The sequence below is a fragment of the Cyanistes caeruleus genome, chromosome Z, assembly GCF_971803275.1.
Source record: "Cyanistes caeruleus chromosome Z, bCyaCae1.hap1.1, whole genome shotgun sequence".
NCBI classification, from domain to species: domain Eukaryota; kingdom Metazoa; phylum Chordata; class Aves; order Passeriformes; family Paridae; genus Cyanistes; species Cyanistes caeruleus.
In genome coordinates, this window is record NC_141732.1 from 69,482,101 (window position 1) to 69,497,609 (window position 15,509).

Genomic DNA, 15,509 nt, shown 5'->3' on the forward strand with positions numbered 1-15,509 from the left:
TGGTCTGAGCTCCTCAGCCTGTCCAAGTGCTTGACCTTTAGAGACAGATACATACTTATATACACACTCTCTTTGTGGCATATGGTCATGGCTTCCTTGGTCTCCCCCCATCTTGCTCCTAGAGACATGAAGACGCACAAGCAGGTTTATCAGTTGTCTCTCTGGCTGTTGACCAGGTCTTCACTGGTCCCTGTGGATACTGTGAGCTCCTAACTTACCTGCTGAAATTCACACTGTTAGCTAGATCAACCTGTCTTCCTTTATATTCTACAGAAAGTTTACTGGCACAATCTCTATATTTTATTCTCTTTTTTTTCTGTAAACTTTTCAAGTTCTTATCAGCAGGTGAATGTACTTAATGATGAAAGAGCTGCTTTAGTCATTATTAATGGTGTACCTGTTGATGCCTTCTTGGTAACAATGATTAGCCAGAATGTTATGCCAAGCAAGTGCCTGGTGAAAAAGTTGAGTTCTCTACCTAGAAAGGTAATAGATGTCATGGTAATGGGGTAAAACTTGAAATTGGTAGTTGAATACTAGTTTTTAAATGTAGAAGATCTTACCTTACAGCGAGTAGGTAAGACCTATCATTGTAATATATGAATGCAAATTCAGACAATATAAGACCATGAAGATCCATATATTGATTCAATTAATTTATCAGTTTCTGGGCTTAATATTTTATAGATCCCATTGAAGAGGAAGATGCAGATTTTCTTTACAGTTCAATACAGGAACTACTAAAAGCAGCTGTTATGGCAGATGTTGATATTCTCTCAGAGACATTTCAGCTTTTGATGGATTCTGCGAAGGACCTTTGCAGAAAGTTTTATGGTTTGGTTCCAGTTGGGCTCTGTCTTCCAGCCCCACCATTGTACTGTCCTCAACCAGCTTCTCTCAGTGAAGTAAGTGTGTTTCTTGTGTATTTATTTGAATGCACATATGAATCTTTATGAGCTTTATTCTGGTTCCTTCGAGTGCATTTTTCTGTTTTCTTCCATATGTGCTCATTTACGTAAGCAGCACAGCAGTGATGAGAAAGTACATGTACCACTGTGTTTTTTTCCATAAATGATCTATGCTGTAAAGAAAAGTAACAACAGTTATATGTCTTTTCTCATTTTGGACTTTGTTTCTCTTTACATTTTCAGGAAGGCAGCGATGACATTCTTTTAAAAACAGAGAAAGAAGTCCGTCAGAAAGTGTCTGGAATTCTTCAGCGAATTATCTTGCTCTTCCGGGCTGCTCATTGTTCTTGCTCTGCAGCACAGTGGTATATTACACAGCTGAAGTGGGCTAGAAAAGTTATGCAGAAAGTAAACATTTAACTTTATATTTTTAACTTGTTTATCAGTTGTAAATATTACTGATGAGTTGCAGTTGCAGGAGTCTCACCTTGTCTTTGATGTCATGTTTTGTACATGTCACCTTCTAGTTTTACACATCATGTTCATTTTTTAGGAAAACAGAACTTAAAGATTTAGGGTTTCTAATTCATAAAGTGTTTTCTTTTGGATGTCTTTCTGTACTTACTTGGTAACATACAAATTCATTTCTTTTCCATTGAAAGAAAAAAGCAGAATTTAATTGGGAGTTATAGCTGTTAGCTGGAAATATGGTCCAAATCACTCAGGACTGAAAATGTAACAGAGAAGATAATGCTCACTTCAGGTGAAGGGATCATCTTAGTGCACAGAACTTGTAAGATCTCATTTTACTTTTGTGCAATTTTTTTGCACAGAAGCAAGTTTGGAATAAATAGATTTAAAGTTTTTGTGTAAAATCAGTCATTTCTTAGGTCATTGTAACATAGCTACTTAAAGAAGGTTGAGTTGATACAGAAGGGAGTGTGCAGCTCTCCCTTCCTGCAACCCCCCCTGAATCAGTATTAATTCAGTGATTGAGATCAGGAGCTGGTCTGACTGAAAAGTATTGACTTCTGTTTGCATGGTCACATGCCTAATGTTGGCATGAGGAGCTGGTCAGACATACCAGCTGAAACTGGGGGCAAAGCTTGTCAGCCTTGGTGACAGCAACCTGGACTGTGTTGAATCAGTCTGGATTTTTTTGATTGTGATCTTAGTTCTTCTTACACTTTGTGTTACTCTTGTATTTCATGGTAATCATGAGTAGCATTCAAACAAAAGCATTTTTTGTGCCATAGCCCATATTAAACATATTCCTTCAAATGAATTTTCAGAATAGTGATCTGAAGAAAATGGAAAACAAGCTTCAAGGGAGTTGTACTGATCTTGGCAGTATTCTGGTGACTGAGAGGCTGTGTATTTAGTAGTGATACTGTTTTTTATTTCTATTTTGATTGGTTTTTTACCTATTTTAATAGATTCGGATGAAAGGCTCTCTTCCTTTGCTAAGTCCATTCCCAGAGACTTTGCTTCGTTACTGCAATTTCTGCACTGTTCTCCATGGATCTACATCTTCTGGAGCCCATAAGTTTGATGACATTACCTGTAAAATTTTGTGTCAGTATGCAGTAACATAAAATAATTTAGGGCTGGAAAAAAGAACACTAGTGAAAATCCACAGGTGGCAAATTAGCTCTTTATTAGCTTGAAATAGTACACTGCAATTTGCCATGAACACATTTCATTGCCAGCTTTTGTGTTAGTTATCAAAACTCTTTTCCTAAAATGTGCTCTTCGAGTTTGGGGATGGGGGGGTGGATCATGTTACAGACCTGACAGATGTGAAAGAACATGAGCACTAAGTGGGACTAAGGGGCTCTAGCTCCTGAGTAATACTGAAAAATCTCAGGCTGTTGTATTTAATTTATTTAAATGGAATCTCACCACATTGCGTGTTTGTATTGTAGGTTGGTTCCGAGAGTTCTGTGCATTATGTTGGATGTTTCATGTTCGTGAAAAATTATCTGACAGCTGTAGGCGGTACCAAACTGCAAGGGAAAATATTAATAGTATCAAGGTAATTGTATTACTAATATATTGTACATACTAATATAATGTATATACTAATATATTACTAATATATTGTATATACTAATTGTATATTACTAATATGGTACAGATACATCTTAATTTCATGAAGCTATCAGAAGAATTCTAAAGGTCTGCTCTGTATTTCTGTGAGAACTTCTGTTTGCTTAACAGAACAAAATGAGCACAGTGTTTACAATGTAAATTAGGTATTTGATGCTATGGAGTAGTGTTCTGTGCATGTGGTCTCTGTTTTCCTGACAGTATTTTTGTTAGGCTTTTGCTTGGTGTTTGAGTCAGAAAAGCTGCCAGGAGAGCCATACCTTCTATACTTGTTGACCTAAGAATTTACTTTCTGGTTTGTTTTCTTCCCCATTACATGAAGATATTTTGAATATTTTCTGAATACATACAAAAAATGGGGTTTATGTTGTTCTAAATATATATGGTTGTCAGAAAAAGTAACAAAAAAAATTAAAATTTATTCATGTTTTCTCTATTTACACCTTCATCAATTGATGTCAGAGGTCCAGGAAGAAAAAGACGAAACTACTAGCATATTTGTCACATATTCTGTAGCAAGTCCAAGATTTTTCTTCACCAGGAAAACTCAGTTTCAAGATAGACAGGATGGCTCTGTTTGAAATGGTTTAATATTCTGATCTTTCTCTACTTTGTGTGACAATGACAAATGAGATAGAAAATACTTCTCAAAATAAACCAGTCTGTCTTAAAAGCCTCTTGCAAGGCTTAATTATTTTGCTCACAAGAAAGAATTCGTGATCACCTGAAGTCAAAGCAGAATTACTTATTTCACAGCTTAGGCAAACCCTCTAGTTTTAATTGTAACTGCAAACAAATTCTTCAGCAGAGTGCTAATAGAATTATTTCCGAAGCTGGTGTCCTAGTTTAGGGCAAATTAGGGAGGAAAACTCCAAATGGGGATTTCCCCAGGGAAATGCCCCCTCCCCACCAACTGTTTTAAAAAGCTCTCTTTTTTTTCTCTCTTTTTTTTTTAATGTGCTTTATAGTCCATTACAATGCTGATCTGTTTCCTGCCCTCATCACTACTCTGCATGGCAGATAAGCTAGAGATTTTTATTCTCTGTGGCTAGGAGAGAAGCATTACTACATGCAGTGTATGAATAATTTTGCTGAAATACATTGTTCATACAGTAATGTTTCTGGTGTTTTTTTTAGGATCCGAATAAGAACGGATATGATGCCTACATCATTGAGCATTGTCTGAATGCAGTAGAGTGGGCTTGTCGAATGCTTCCTTTCTGCAGATTTATGAATATTGAAGAATTAGTTCAAGATGTAATTTTGAGTCTGCTTGGAGAATTGCCACCAGTAAAAAAGGTAAAAGACATTAAAACTAGAATAAAAGCAATAGAGATTATCACAAGTATTTATCCTCCCTGGAAAACCAAGTTAAATTTTAGTTAGTTGGGTTTTCTCATGTTGTAATTTCTGTGTGAAAAGGCACCTACTTGTATAATAGCTACTGGAAAATACACTTTTTTCTGTGTAGGTGGCAGAGATTTTTGTGAAAGCATTTCCTAATCCTGAAGATATAAGAGTTTCACTAAGAGATAAATATCATGGACTTCAGCAGCGACTCAGACACAGTACTGTTAAAGGTAATGTTCACCATTCTTCAAGAAGTTTTAAACAAGCTTTGTTTTTTATCCTAGTTACCAGCTTGTGACAGTATTTTCTTTCTTACCCCATGTAAAACAATTATTGTCATTTTTAGTTGGACAGCTTTGAGTCTTGAGAGAAATTTTGTGGTTTCTTTCTGATATTTCTATACCAGTCACAGGGTATCGTGGCTTTCAAAATGTTTATGGTTCTTCAATTTATCACAGTTTCTTGCTGAATTTATAAATGGTTCTAATTTATGTTTTTAATTGAAATACAATTCATGTCTCAATTAGAGAGACTAAACTAAACTAAAAATGAGATTGAAAACTTGTTTTTTTTTTTCTTTCAGTAGGTCCTGAAAGTGAAGAAATGATGTCTGCTGTTATACAGACTGCTGAAGAAGTGAGGAAAAAGGCCTTGAGATATGTAGTAAAGAACATAGGCCTTGTAGAAATTAATATTTGGGAGCCAGTAGAAGAGGGAGCATCAGAGGATGAGGAACACAGTTATGACAGATTCTCACTAGGCACAAGTCTAAGCACAAGCACACTTACTGATGTTGGGAATCCTCAGGTGTATAGTGACGCAGACACGGCTGACACACATTCTGATGCTTTGCTTACTGAAGGAACAAGAGCTCAAGCACCTTCATTCCCAAGGTATGAAAAAATGGCAGCAGAAAGCTTTTGATTTAAATTGGGGGCGGGGGGGGGGGGCGGGGGAGAGAAAATAAGAAAGAGCTGTCTCCTGCTATCAAGTAATCTCTTCACCAAACAGGTTAAAAATTGTCACTATGGGTGATTTATCAAGTGAAGAATTACAGATTTCCCAAATCTTAGAACTGCCGATGTTATATCAGTTAGTATGAGACTAATATGTTATTGAAGTGTAAGTTACTATCAGCTATGCCTACATTCATATATATTACTGCCTAGTTTCTGTATATGGGTTTTAATTTTTATTAATTTACCACATACACTTTGTACTAATATAAATTTGGGTTTGTTGGCTATTTTTAATTTCAGTGGAAGATAAGGAGATAATGTTGCGTGTAATTCTTCTTAAAATGGATTTGGGTATTAATGGTGCTTACATTTATTGTCTTTCAGGGAAAATGAACTCCAACAACAAAAGGAAATAGGTAGCAAAAATACCACACACAAGATAAAAGCTCCTAACTATAAAACAAAACATAAAGACAAAGTGTGTAGGAGAGACATGCTTAATCAATGTAATTTGCCTATAGTTGGGGCATGGGAATTTGAACGTGATGATGATGAATATGTTAGATTTTTAGAGCTCTTTTTGAGTTATGTTCTTGAGAGAGACCTGATAAAGTATAGTGGCCTTGGAATTCCATTTCTCAGTAGCTTTTCTGGGGCACTTCAAAAACATGAATTGAACTCTCTCTTTTTTGATATTCACACAACACTAAAACGCCGAAAAAGCAAAACTAGAAGTCAAAGTGTGTTTAGAGCAGGGTCTTGCTATACTGTCACCCTGGCATCTGGTGGCCTTGAAAAAGTGTCTGGCTGTAATGAAAACAGAAATATTTTGGAAAAACCAACAGTTGTATACTCCGTTGGACAGACCACAGAACCTTCTGTGTGTAACCTACCAAAAGGACTTAAAGAAGGCTTATTTGGTCTAAAATACAAGTCAATATACAGAGCTCAGGCTGACAGTCAAGGAGTCAGTGTTCCACTAACAAGCCAGACCTTTCCTAGCCATACTTCCTCTACCTTGCAAACTCAGGCAATTTCTAAGTATGTTTACAAGACTCTCGATGTAGCAGATATTGTACCAGCAGAAGAACTGCCTATAGAATTGATGGGCAAATTGAGCAATATTTCAAAATTGCTGGAGTGGATGATCAGATGGTCCGATAAAAGACTGCTCTGTGGTTCCAATAAACGAGATTCCTTAGAAGAGACTCTCCCAATGATACATTTGAAAACATCATCAGCAGCTGTCCTTACATCTTTTTGGTTGTTAGAACAGTTACATGGAGACAAAACTCAAACAAGGAGTGAAAAATGTAAGGTAAGAAAAAGGATGGGACGAGCGTCACCGAAATGTGTGACTTATGCTAATAAGGAAAAATCACATACATATTTTACCTCATAAAACTACCTCATAGTTCTGTTCTCAGTCAAACATGGTTATTGATTAATAACCTTTAAGAGCTGATGAGAAAAGAGAAAAATTCCAGAAACACTGAAATTCTCTCAGAAAAAATATTTGAGTTGGAGATGAAAGTTCTCTTTGGAAGTTGAAAATATAGGTCATTTATCCAGATACCACGTTTTTTGCACAAATTCCTCATACATTTGGCCACTATGTCTAGCTTTAGGCATCATCTTTGAAAAAACAGACTGCTGGACATAGAATATGGCAAAGCAAGGCAAAGAATAAATAGTTCCTCTTGCAAGAGTTTGAGTTCATTTGTCTTTGGGCACAGTACAGATAAATTCTGACTGGAGTATTTTAACTGGTTAAAGATCGGTGAAAAATTACTAGCACTATTACAGAAATTCTGACTATATGTGTCAGGACGGACGTATAAAGGAAGACATTTACCAGAGGAATATGGTACATATTGCTTTAGTTTATACTTTAGGGACAACTGGATCACTTAGCTTCTTTAATTAATAGTATGTAGAGTCAGAGAATACATGAAAGGCTTTAGGGGAAGAGGGTTGTGGGACTTCTTTTGAGAAGGCATTTCTCCAATTTCAAAAGAGTTTTTTTCCTTACTTTTGGGTTGTATTTTCTGTGTTTTGGACAAGTATTTTATTTACAACTTACAAATTCTGTGCATGCATGTAAGTGCAAGGTTATGTATGTCTTTTTGCCTTTCATACTGTTTTCAGTGGTAATTTGAGAGTTCTGTAGTATCAGGATAAGACCAAATCTTACCCTATGTATTTGTCTTGATTATATTGTCATATATTGTCTTTGACAATCCACACTCAGTTGACACTGAGAAATCTTTCTTGTATTTCCTTTGGATAATTCAGAGGACCATTGCTTCACTTAATGCAAAAAGGGAAAAACTCATGTCTTACAGGCAGTTGTAAATCCAGGATTTCTTGGCTCTATAATAAAGAAAAGGATATGAATTAAGTATAATCATTCTTTGTGAAAGCATTGTGGTTCTTTTTAAAGTACCTGGTGTCTTTTATTTTTAACTAGTGATTTTTGATTTTCATTATTTCTATTAATAGCGTCCAGATGATCAATATCTGAAAGAAATTGCATCTCTATCAGAAGCCCAGTCTAGAACAGAGGAAGAAAGTAGTATGGCTGAAAGCTCTTCCACAGTGACCAGTTCTCCTCTTGATACCCAGATTGTACAAGTCTATGATAATCTTTGTGGAAGTGATTTGGGGTAATTTTTTTTTTTTTCCCTAAGAACTCTAGTTGGTCATTTTTCCTCTCCTGAGTATCATGAAGAAATCTACTGTTATTGTGTTATATTATGTTATGTTATGTTATATTATACGTGTTTAATGCTGTGTGAAAAGTCAAACTTGGGCATATTGACTACAGTTGCATGAAGCAAATTAAATATTCTCCATAATCTCATATATATTAGATAGAAAATAATGTAGCTGTTGCATATTAAGTGAATTGTACATGGTTGTTTATAAACTTAGTGATGTGGAAATAGAATCTAGATTTCCAGTACAATGGGTGTCATGGTTTTCTCAAAGAATTCAAATAACTTCCTCTCTCTTCAGTGTCATTTTCTTTCATTTGAGTGGTTCAGAATGTTAGTTTATTTTCCACTGGATCTGTAACCTAGCTATGTTTATATGTCTGTATGTCAGAAAAATAGATGGAAAAAGCAGTAAATATTTTATTTGGTAATATCTTGCACTGTCCTGAAGAATACAGAATCCTTAACCTGAATTCCTCTGTGGCATTTCACCTTACATTGCAATAAAGAAAAAAATAAATCTCTAGTATTAGAATATATAGAGAGAGTGACTTATATAGATCTCTAGTATTCTGAAAATAATCTTGAGTATTTTGAGACATGATTGTACATCTTGTCTGACAATTTTCTACTTTTTAATGAATGAAGTTCCTGTGAAGGAGATAAATGTAACCTTAACCAGATGATTTTGAAGACATAGCACAGTTTGTCTGGAAACAGCTCATCTGAAAGAGTGTACCATTAATGACACTAAAATATCACAGCTATGCAAAAAAAAAAAAAATAAGCTTGGTTTAAGCTGTAATCAGAGAGAAAACCTAAATGAATATTGATTATATCACACCAGTGTTTATTTTACAGTTAGGCACTAGCCTGCAGTCCAAAAAAATCAGCATACTTTAAATGAACCAGATACTTATGTTGTTAATTGTTGTCTAATCCCTATTACCAGAGCACCTGCAAAGTCAAAATATTACTGTAAGAGGGAAAGTAGTCATGGAAATAATTCTGTGCCTCATATAACTGAAGACCTGGATGAAGTGAGACCATTTGTTCAAAAGGAGTTGGATGTAACATCAGAACAAGGTTTGTTTTAAATGGTATATCCTTTTAGTGTTGTCTGACATAAAGCAATAGGAGTTTTGCGTGAACACAATTTTATATCCCTCCATTTATTTAATCAAAAATTACAAATGTCTTCATTGTTCTATTGGAATTGTTTTATCGAATTTGTATTATAACTAAATTATATAAAATGGTTTTACCAAGACTTTCCAATGACTTTTTCACTATGTCACTATTTTTCTATAGATATAGAACAATATGTTAACATTTTAAGAGCTGAGTATGCATAAATTATCATATTCATACCCTTTACATAAGCTGGGGATTTTTCTACCTATCTCTTTGGGTGCATGCATCAACACTAATAAGAACACAAACTGAATTTGCTGGAACAGCTCTGAACTCCTCACTCCTCATTAGAGAAAAAGTGGATTATGTGACCTGCTGTCAGAAATCAGGTAACAGTACTATTATCTATGTAGTTTTCTAATTTAGAGTAATTGTGTTTATTTTGTAGTGTTCTTTGAGAAGCCATATGAAACTTCAGAGAGCTCCAGTAGCTCTGTCAAGATAAGACCTGTAGAACATCAAAGAGAACAGGTGAGTTACCTGTGAGTGAGTGAATTCCACTTGACTGGATTATCCAGGGCCCCACTCAAATTGATCTTGAACACTTTAATGGATGGGACTTTGACAGCTTCTCTGGGGAACCTATTCCAGTGCTTCATCTCCTCACAAATCCTCCGTAAAATCTAATCTAAATCCACCCTTTTTTAGACAGAAGTAATTCCCCCCTCTCCTGTTACTATGTGCTCCTGTAAAAGGTCTGTCTCCAGCTCTCCTGTAGGCTCCTTTAGGTACTGAAAGACTGCTCTGTGGTCTCCCTAGAGCTTTCTGTTCTTCATGCTGAACAACCCCAACCCTGTCAGCCTTTCCTCATGGGAAGGGTTCTCCAGAGCCCTGAACACTCTTTGTTCTGGACTTGCTTTAGCAGGTCTATGTCCTTCCTATATTGGGGGACAAAGAGCTGAATATTCTCAGTGCTCCACTGAGTCTTCTATAGTCTTCTGTAGTGGGGAGAATTGCCTCCCTCTGTATGCTAGACAGGCTGCTTTGGATGCAGCTTAGTATATGTTTGGCTTGGACAATCTCTCAGTATTCTTCACCCTGTCCTTGTTTTGACCCTCTGTAGGCTTCATTTTTGTGTTTGATTTTGTCCAGGAGCTCCTTGTTCATCCATGCAAGCCTCCTGGCATTTTTGCTTAACTTCCTCTTTTTTGGGTTGCATCCCTTCTGAGGCTGGGAGGTGATTCTTGAATATTAACCAACTTTCTTGTGCCCTTCTTCCTTCCAGGGTGCTATCCCATGGGACCCTACCACACAGATCCCTGAAGAGGCCAAAGTCTGCTCTCCTGAAGTGAAGGTCAGTGAGCTTTCTGTGTGCTCTCCTCACTGCCCTGAGGAACTCAAACTCCACCATTCATGGTTGCTTCACCTAAGGCTGCTCTTGAGCTTCACATTCCCCATCAGCAGCTCCTTCTTGTTGGTCAGTATGAGGTCCACCATAGTACCTCTCCTCGCTGGCTGATCTGTCACATGTGGAAGGAAGTTATCATTGGTGCCTTCCAGAACCTCCAGGATTGCCTGTGCCCTGCTGTGTTACCCCTCCAACATCTACTGGGGTTGTTGAAGTTCCCTGTGAGGACCAGGGCTTCTAAACATGAGGTTGTTCCTATCTGCATATAGAGGACCTCACCTGCTTCATCTTCCTAGTTGGGCAGTCTTTTGTCAGACCCCCACTGTAATGTCACTTGTTCCTGCTCTCCCTGTAAACCTGAGACATAAACTCTTGGTCAGCTCCTCATCCATCTCAGGCAGAGCTCCATGCACTCCAGCACTGATATAGAGGGTGACAGCCCCACTTCTTGTCTCTTCTGCCTGTGCTTCCTCAAGAGCCTGCATCCACCCATTGCAACACTCCAGTCATCAGAGCTGTCACACCACATGTCTGTAATGCCAGTAAGATTTTACCTGGCAGATGTGCATGTCTCCAACTCTTTTATTCCCTGTGCTATATATGCTTGCATGGAGGCCTCCAATGAGGCTGAGTTACTAGCAAGAGTAATTGTAATTCCCTTGTGCAGCTCTTCAGGTGCTCTGCTGACATGCAGTTCCTCTCCAGATACCTCTTTCTGACCCTGGCAAAAAATTGCCCCTCACCTGGCAACTTTAGTTTAAAGCCCTCTTCCCCCTTGCCAAGACTATGACTGAAGGTGCTCTTCCCCTTCTCTGGTAGATGAACCCCATCAGCTGTTAGCTGACCTGATTCTCAAAGCAAGTCCCATGGCTGAAGAAGCCATGCCCCTGGCTGTGGCACCAGTCCTGTAACCATTTGTTGATTCACCAGATTCAAACCCTTTCAAACCCCTTCCTTTTGCCTGGAAGGACTGACTGTGCACTCCAGAGCTGTCACTGCCACTCCCTTCTCAGCCTGCTAGTAGAGGTGTCACTGTCACCTGTGTGAAACAACAGTAACAGTTAGTAGTGCGCTGTACAGGACTTGGTTTTCTCTCAGAGACATCACTGACAGGAGCCCCAGGGAAGCAGCACCTCTCTAGAGGATGTGTCAGGTCTGCCAATGGATGCCTTGTTGCCTCTCAGAAGAGAGCTGTCTCCAACTACCACCCATCAGCTTTCCATAGTTGTGCTGGTTGTAACACAGGGAGCAGGTCTGGCTGCCTTGCTCAGCTCCAGCATTTCTCCTGACACGACAGGATCTTACATGGAAGCATTGAATTGTTATGAATACTGTGTTCAAAGTATCCTGAATTCATCAAATATTTGATGAACTTGAGGACTGAATTGCTTAGGGTTGGTGAATCTTCCTTGCTTAATAATAAAAGTAACAATTAAAAGGTAGTAAAGTGAGATCTGCTTTGAGCACTTTTGAAAATGTGTGTATGCTTTCATATATGTATATATAGTAGATGTAATTATATATACATAAAATGGAATTTACTTTTAAAAAATTAAATATATCAAGATATTTATTTTGCTTCTGTCTGAAAACTCACTCTGGATTTATAAATGAGCCTTCATTTTTAATACATAAATTTTGATTATAGGAATCTTTTCTTTGAAAGTGGCTAAGGGCAGGGCTATTATACTATGTATTTTGGTCTTCAATTTTTTCAATAAATTTTACTATAGTGAATCTATGGCATGTGTAAAATCCTACATTTGTTTCATTCTTCCTTGTTTGTAGATAGATTGTGTATAATGGGATTGTTTCCACATTTTCATCTTTACCTAGGGGGTGTGAGATAAGCAGAATATATATCCAGAGTACTACATATGAATATGAATATGAATTTGGAACTAAAATCTCATAATAATGAGACTGTTTTAAGAAAAAGAAAGATGCTCAGGTGCATTGTTGCATGACTTTGTTGCTGATCTGTAACTGTCTTCTGATAAGTATGTAAATTTGATTATTTTTAGTCAGATTGTTTTAATTGGATGATTAATCAAAAATAAATTTGCCATAGGCTAAAAAACCTGTATCTTATTGAAGCAGGAGGGGCAGAAAAATTTGCAAGTTCAGATACATCTTCTTATTTTCAGCAGGTTGCCATTTCAGCTATAGAAAGTGCTCAAGAAGATCAAAATGTGGATGAAACAAGTGAAGAAAAGGCTGAACAGAATATGTAAGTGACTTGGTTTTTTTAAAATTCCTCTTTTAACTTTGTGTAAAAATCTGAAGTAGTCTTGTTAATGGTTGTACCCAGTGATGTCTCAGGGGTTCCTGTTGTTGCTTATAGCAACAAAGTCATAGTTTCAAACAGTTTCAGTCATCTCCTTTTTCACATACAGGCATTTCACATATATAAAGGGCTGGCTTGAAGAGTCGTTATTTTAGTAATCATATAATAAAATAAGCATGGTTTGTGGGAAGGTGTGTTTTATCTAGGAGAAAGACAATAACTGGAAAAATGGAAAATCTTATTACGATAGCATATAAATAAATGTCCCTATGTATGCATAATGTTTATGAAAAACTTCAAAATTACTTTTAGAAAAATTTGAAATCCTCTACTTTTTAGAATTACATGTTTTTGTTTTAAGTGAGTGTAAAATGCCCCTCAAGAATTTATTACGGCATTGTTTTTTCTCTTCCAGAGATGCAGACTATAGTGATATTAACAATATTAGTTGAAATTGGATTTTCTCTTCCTTTGTCTACCAGAATCAACCTCTTTTTTTTTGCCTGCTATCTGTTTTGAGTAGCCAGAACTTTTTCTGTGCTTTTGTTTGAGTCAGTTTCTGATTGCTAGGGGAGACGAAACATGAATGTCAATATTTACCAGCTCAGATTGCAGTGTAATGCAGTAATCGAAGCAATGCAGATCAGTGTAGCTTTGATCAGGTGGGTTTCAGGTATTTAATCACATACTAATTAAAATACTTTTTCAAGTGGTTATGTGTATATTTATACACATACATGTATATAAAATGGAAACAGTCACCATAACAAATTATTGTAGTATTTACAATACTAATTTTTCTCTCTTTATAGGATGAATGAGGCTGTTACTAGCACCCTTTCCCACTCATTCTCTTTAAAACAAGATGCAGAAGTTCTTAGGTAAGATAAACCTATTCTGTTTCATGTCATAAAATAATATTTTTGGTTTGAAGTAATATGATGTGTAGATTTGACTGCAGAATATTTGCAGGTAGAGTGTAGTGTACCTGCAAACTAAGTAGCTTTTCCTATATGTTTTTGTACTATAATCCTTGTGGATCATACACTCCTCAAGTGTTGTCTGGAATATCACATGACTCAAATGTTAATTCAGAGCTACCAGATTTTAAAGAGATGTGACAGTTCTGTTTTCTGGTTCTGGACAGAATTCATTATATAATATTCCTATGGAAGATATTTGATTATATAGAACACCTGAACAATAATATTTTAAGCTTATATATGCATTTTAATTATTAAAATGCATCTATCCTGTGTCAACTGATAAATTTACAAAAATATATACAAAATAAAGAGAACATTGGAATTGGGAAAAGCAGTAGGAGTCAGTCTCAGGCTTTCAATTCTAGAAGAGTCCTCTATGAGGCTTTTTTCACTTTAGAGGAAAATATGAACTACACATACCTTTTGGTTCCATATTCATGTGTCTCTAATCTCTTTCCCTTCTTGAACTTCTCCTGCCAACTATTTTCAAAACAAATTTTACTCAAACTTTTGGCATTTCAGTCCATGCTTGGACATTCTAATTGCCTTCATATGCCCCTTCACACCTGTTATGTATCTAAAACTATTACTCATTAGGCATTGCTTTATGCTTCTGCTTGTTCACATGCTTGGAGGCCATCCTGTAAAATTTTAAGAAGTTCTCCAAGGGTTGTCTGTATCCATAGCAAAGTCAGCATTTTTGTTAAACAGAGAAATGTCTTTTGGGTCAATTTCTGTTGGTATAAGTAAAATCCTTCAGTTTTTTTATAGCTGAATGTAAATCCTAACCCTCTCTTGTTCATGTAAGGAATTCATATACTTAGTATTTTTACCTACTGAAAGATCTTGTTATCACTGGGAAGATTTAATGTTTTGTACATATTACTCCAATTTAAAATTATTTTCCTTAATCTGAAATCTTTTTACTTTTTAAGCCCAAATATCTAAAGGCCCATTACTTTAAGTCAAGGTGAATCTACCTTCTGCCTTATTTCAACTAAGAATGTCCCTCTTCATTTTCCATCAGCTGTTTGACTTTATGCCTTCTTTCTGTCTTTTTTGTCAAATCATCATTTACTATCTGTATCTCTGGTGAAAATATTATTTTAGATACACTTGTGGCTTCAAAATCAGATAGAACTTACATCTTTACTACTGTTTTTCATTTGGTATTTTAAGAAGTGTCAGGAAATATGTCCTACAAGTTCTCTGGTCAAGATTGTGCAGTGTTAATTATTAAGTTGTTCCTACAAATTAATTACATTTTTAAAATAGACAAGTATCTTTAAAATTTTTCTGGATTAATTTAAGACAGTCTTTTATAGGTGTTTTGAATTCTGAATATTGTTCATAGTTCTTTTCTTTCTTTAGTGCAGACATGTCTTTAAGTGATTCTCAGCCTTCTCGGACTGCTGTGTCAACTATGTTGAGTCTTGCCTCCCATACTTCTGTTTGTGCAAAGAAGCAAGAAGTCAAGGAAGAAGTCCCTAGAGAAGAGAAACCAAACACATCAGAAACTGTCAAGCAGATGCTGCAAGATGAAATGTTTAAATTAGTTCAGGTGAGAGCATCTAATTATTTTTAGTTTTCATGGTACCAACTATGTTGTTAAAAAAATTGAAATAATTACTCTTTTAAAGACCTTCTGTGT

At 36.3% G+C, this 15,509-nt stretch overlaps 1 protein-coding gene across 14 annotated transcripts in view; it reads left to right on the forward strand.

The window, feature by feature from the left end:
* CPLANE1 (ciliogenesis and planar polarity effector complex subunit 1) overlaps positions 1-15,509 on the forward strand; it is a 58,501-nt gene that overhangs the window by 20,821 nt on the left and 22,171 nt on the right. For 5 of the 14 annotated variants that reach the window (XM_023943995.2, XM_086867642.1, XM_023943999.2 and 2 more), the window contains 15 exons: positions 688-905; positions 1,152-1,316; positions 2,345-2,483; positions 2,834-2,943; positions 4,155-4,316; positions 4,489-4,597; positions 4,951-5,260; positions 5,711-6,644; positions 7,829-7,992; positions 8,996-9,129; positions 9,626-9,708; positions 10,463-10,531; positions 12,733-12,815; positions 13,685-13,753; positions 15,230-15,419. In XM_023943995.2, the coding sequence (XP_023799763.2) occupies positions 688-905; positions 1,152-1,316; positions 2,345-2,483; positions 2,834-2,943; positions 4,155-4,316; positions 4,489-4,597; positions 4,951-5,260; positions 5,711-6,644; positions 7,829-7,992; positions 8,996-9,129; positions 9,626-9,708; positions 10,463-10,531; positions 12,733-12,815; positions 13,685-13,753; positions 15,230-15,419 (2,939 nt within the window). The remainder of the gene's footprint in view (positions 1-687; positions 906-1,151; positions 1,317-2,344; positions 2,484-2,833; positions 2,944-4,154; positions 4,317-4,488; positions 4,598-4,950; positions 5,261-5,710; positions 6,645-7,828; positions 7,993-8,995; positions 9,130-9,625; positions 9,709-10,462; positions 10,532-12,732; positions 12,816-13,684; positions 13,754-15,229; positions 15,420-15,509) is intronic. The other 9 variants (XM_023943997.2, XM_086867644.1, XM_086867645.1 and 6 more) reach the window with 3 other exon arrangements.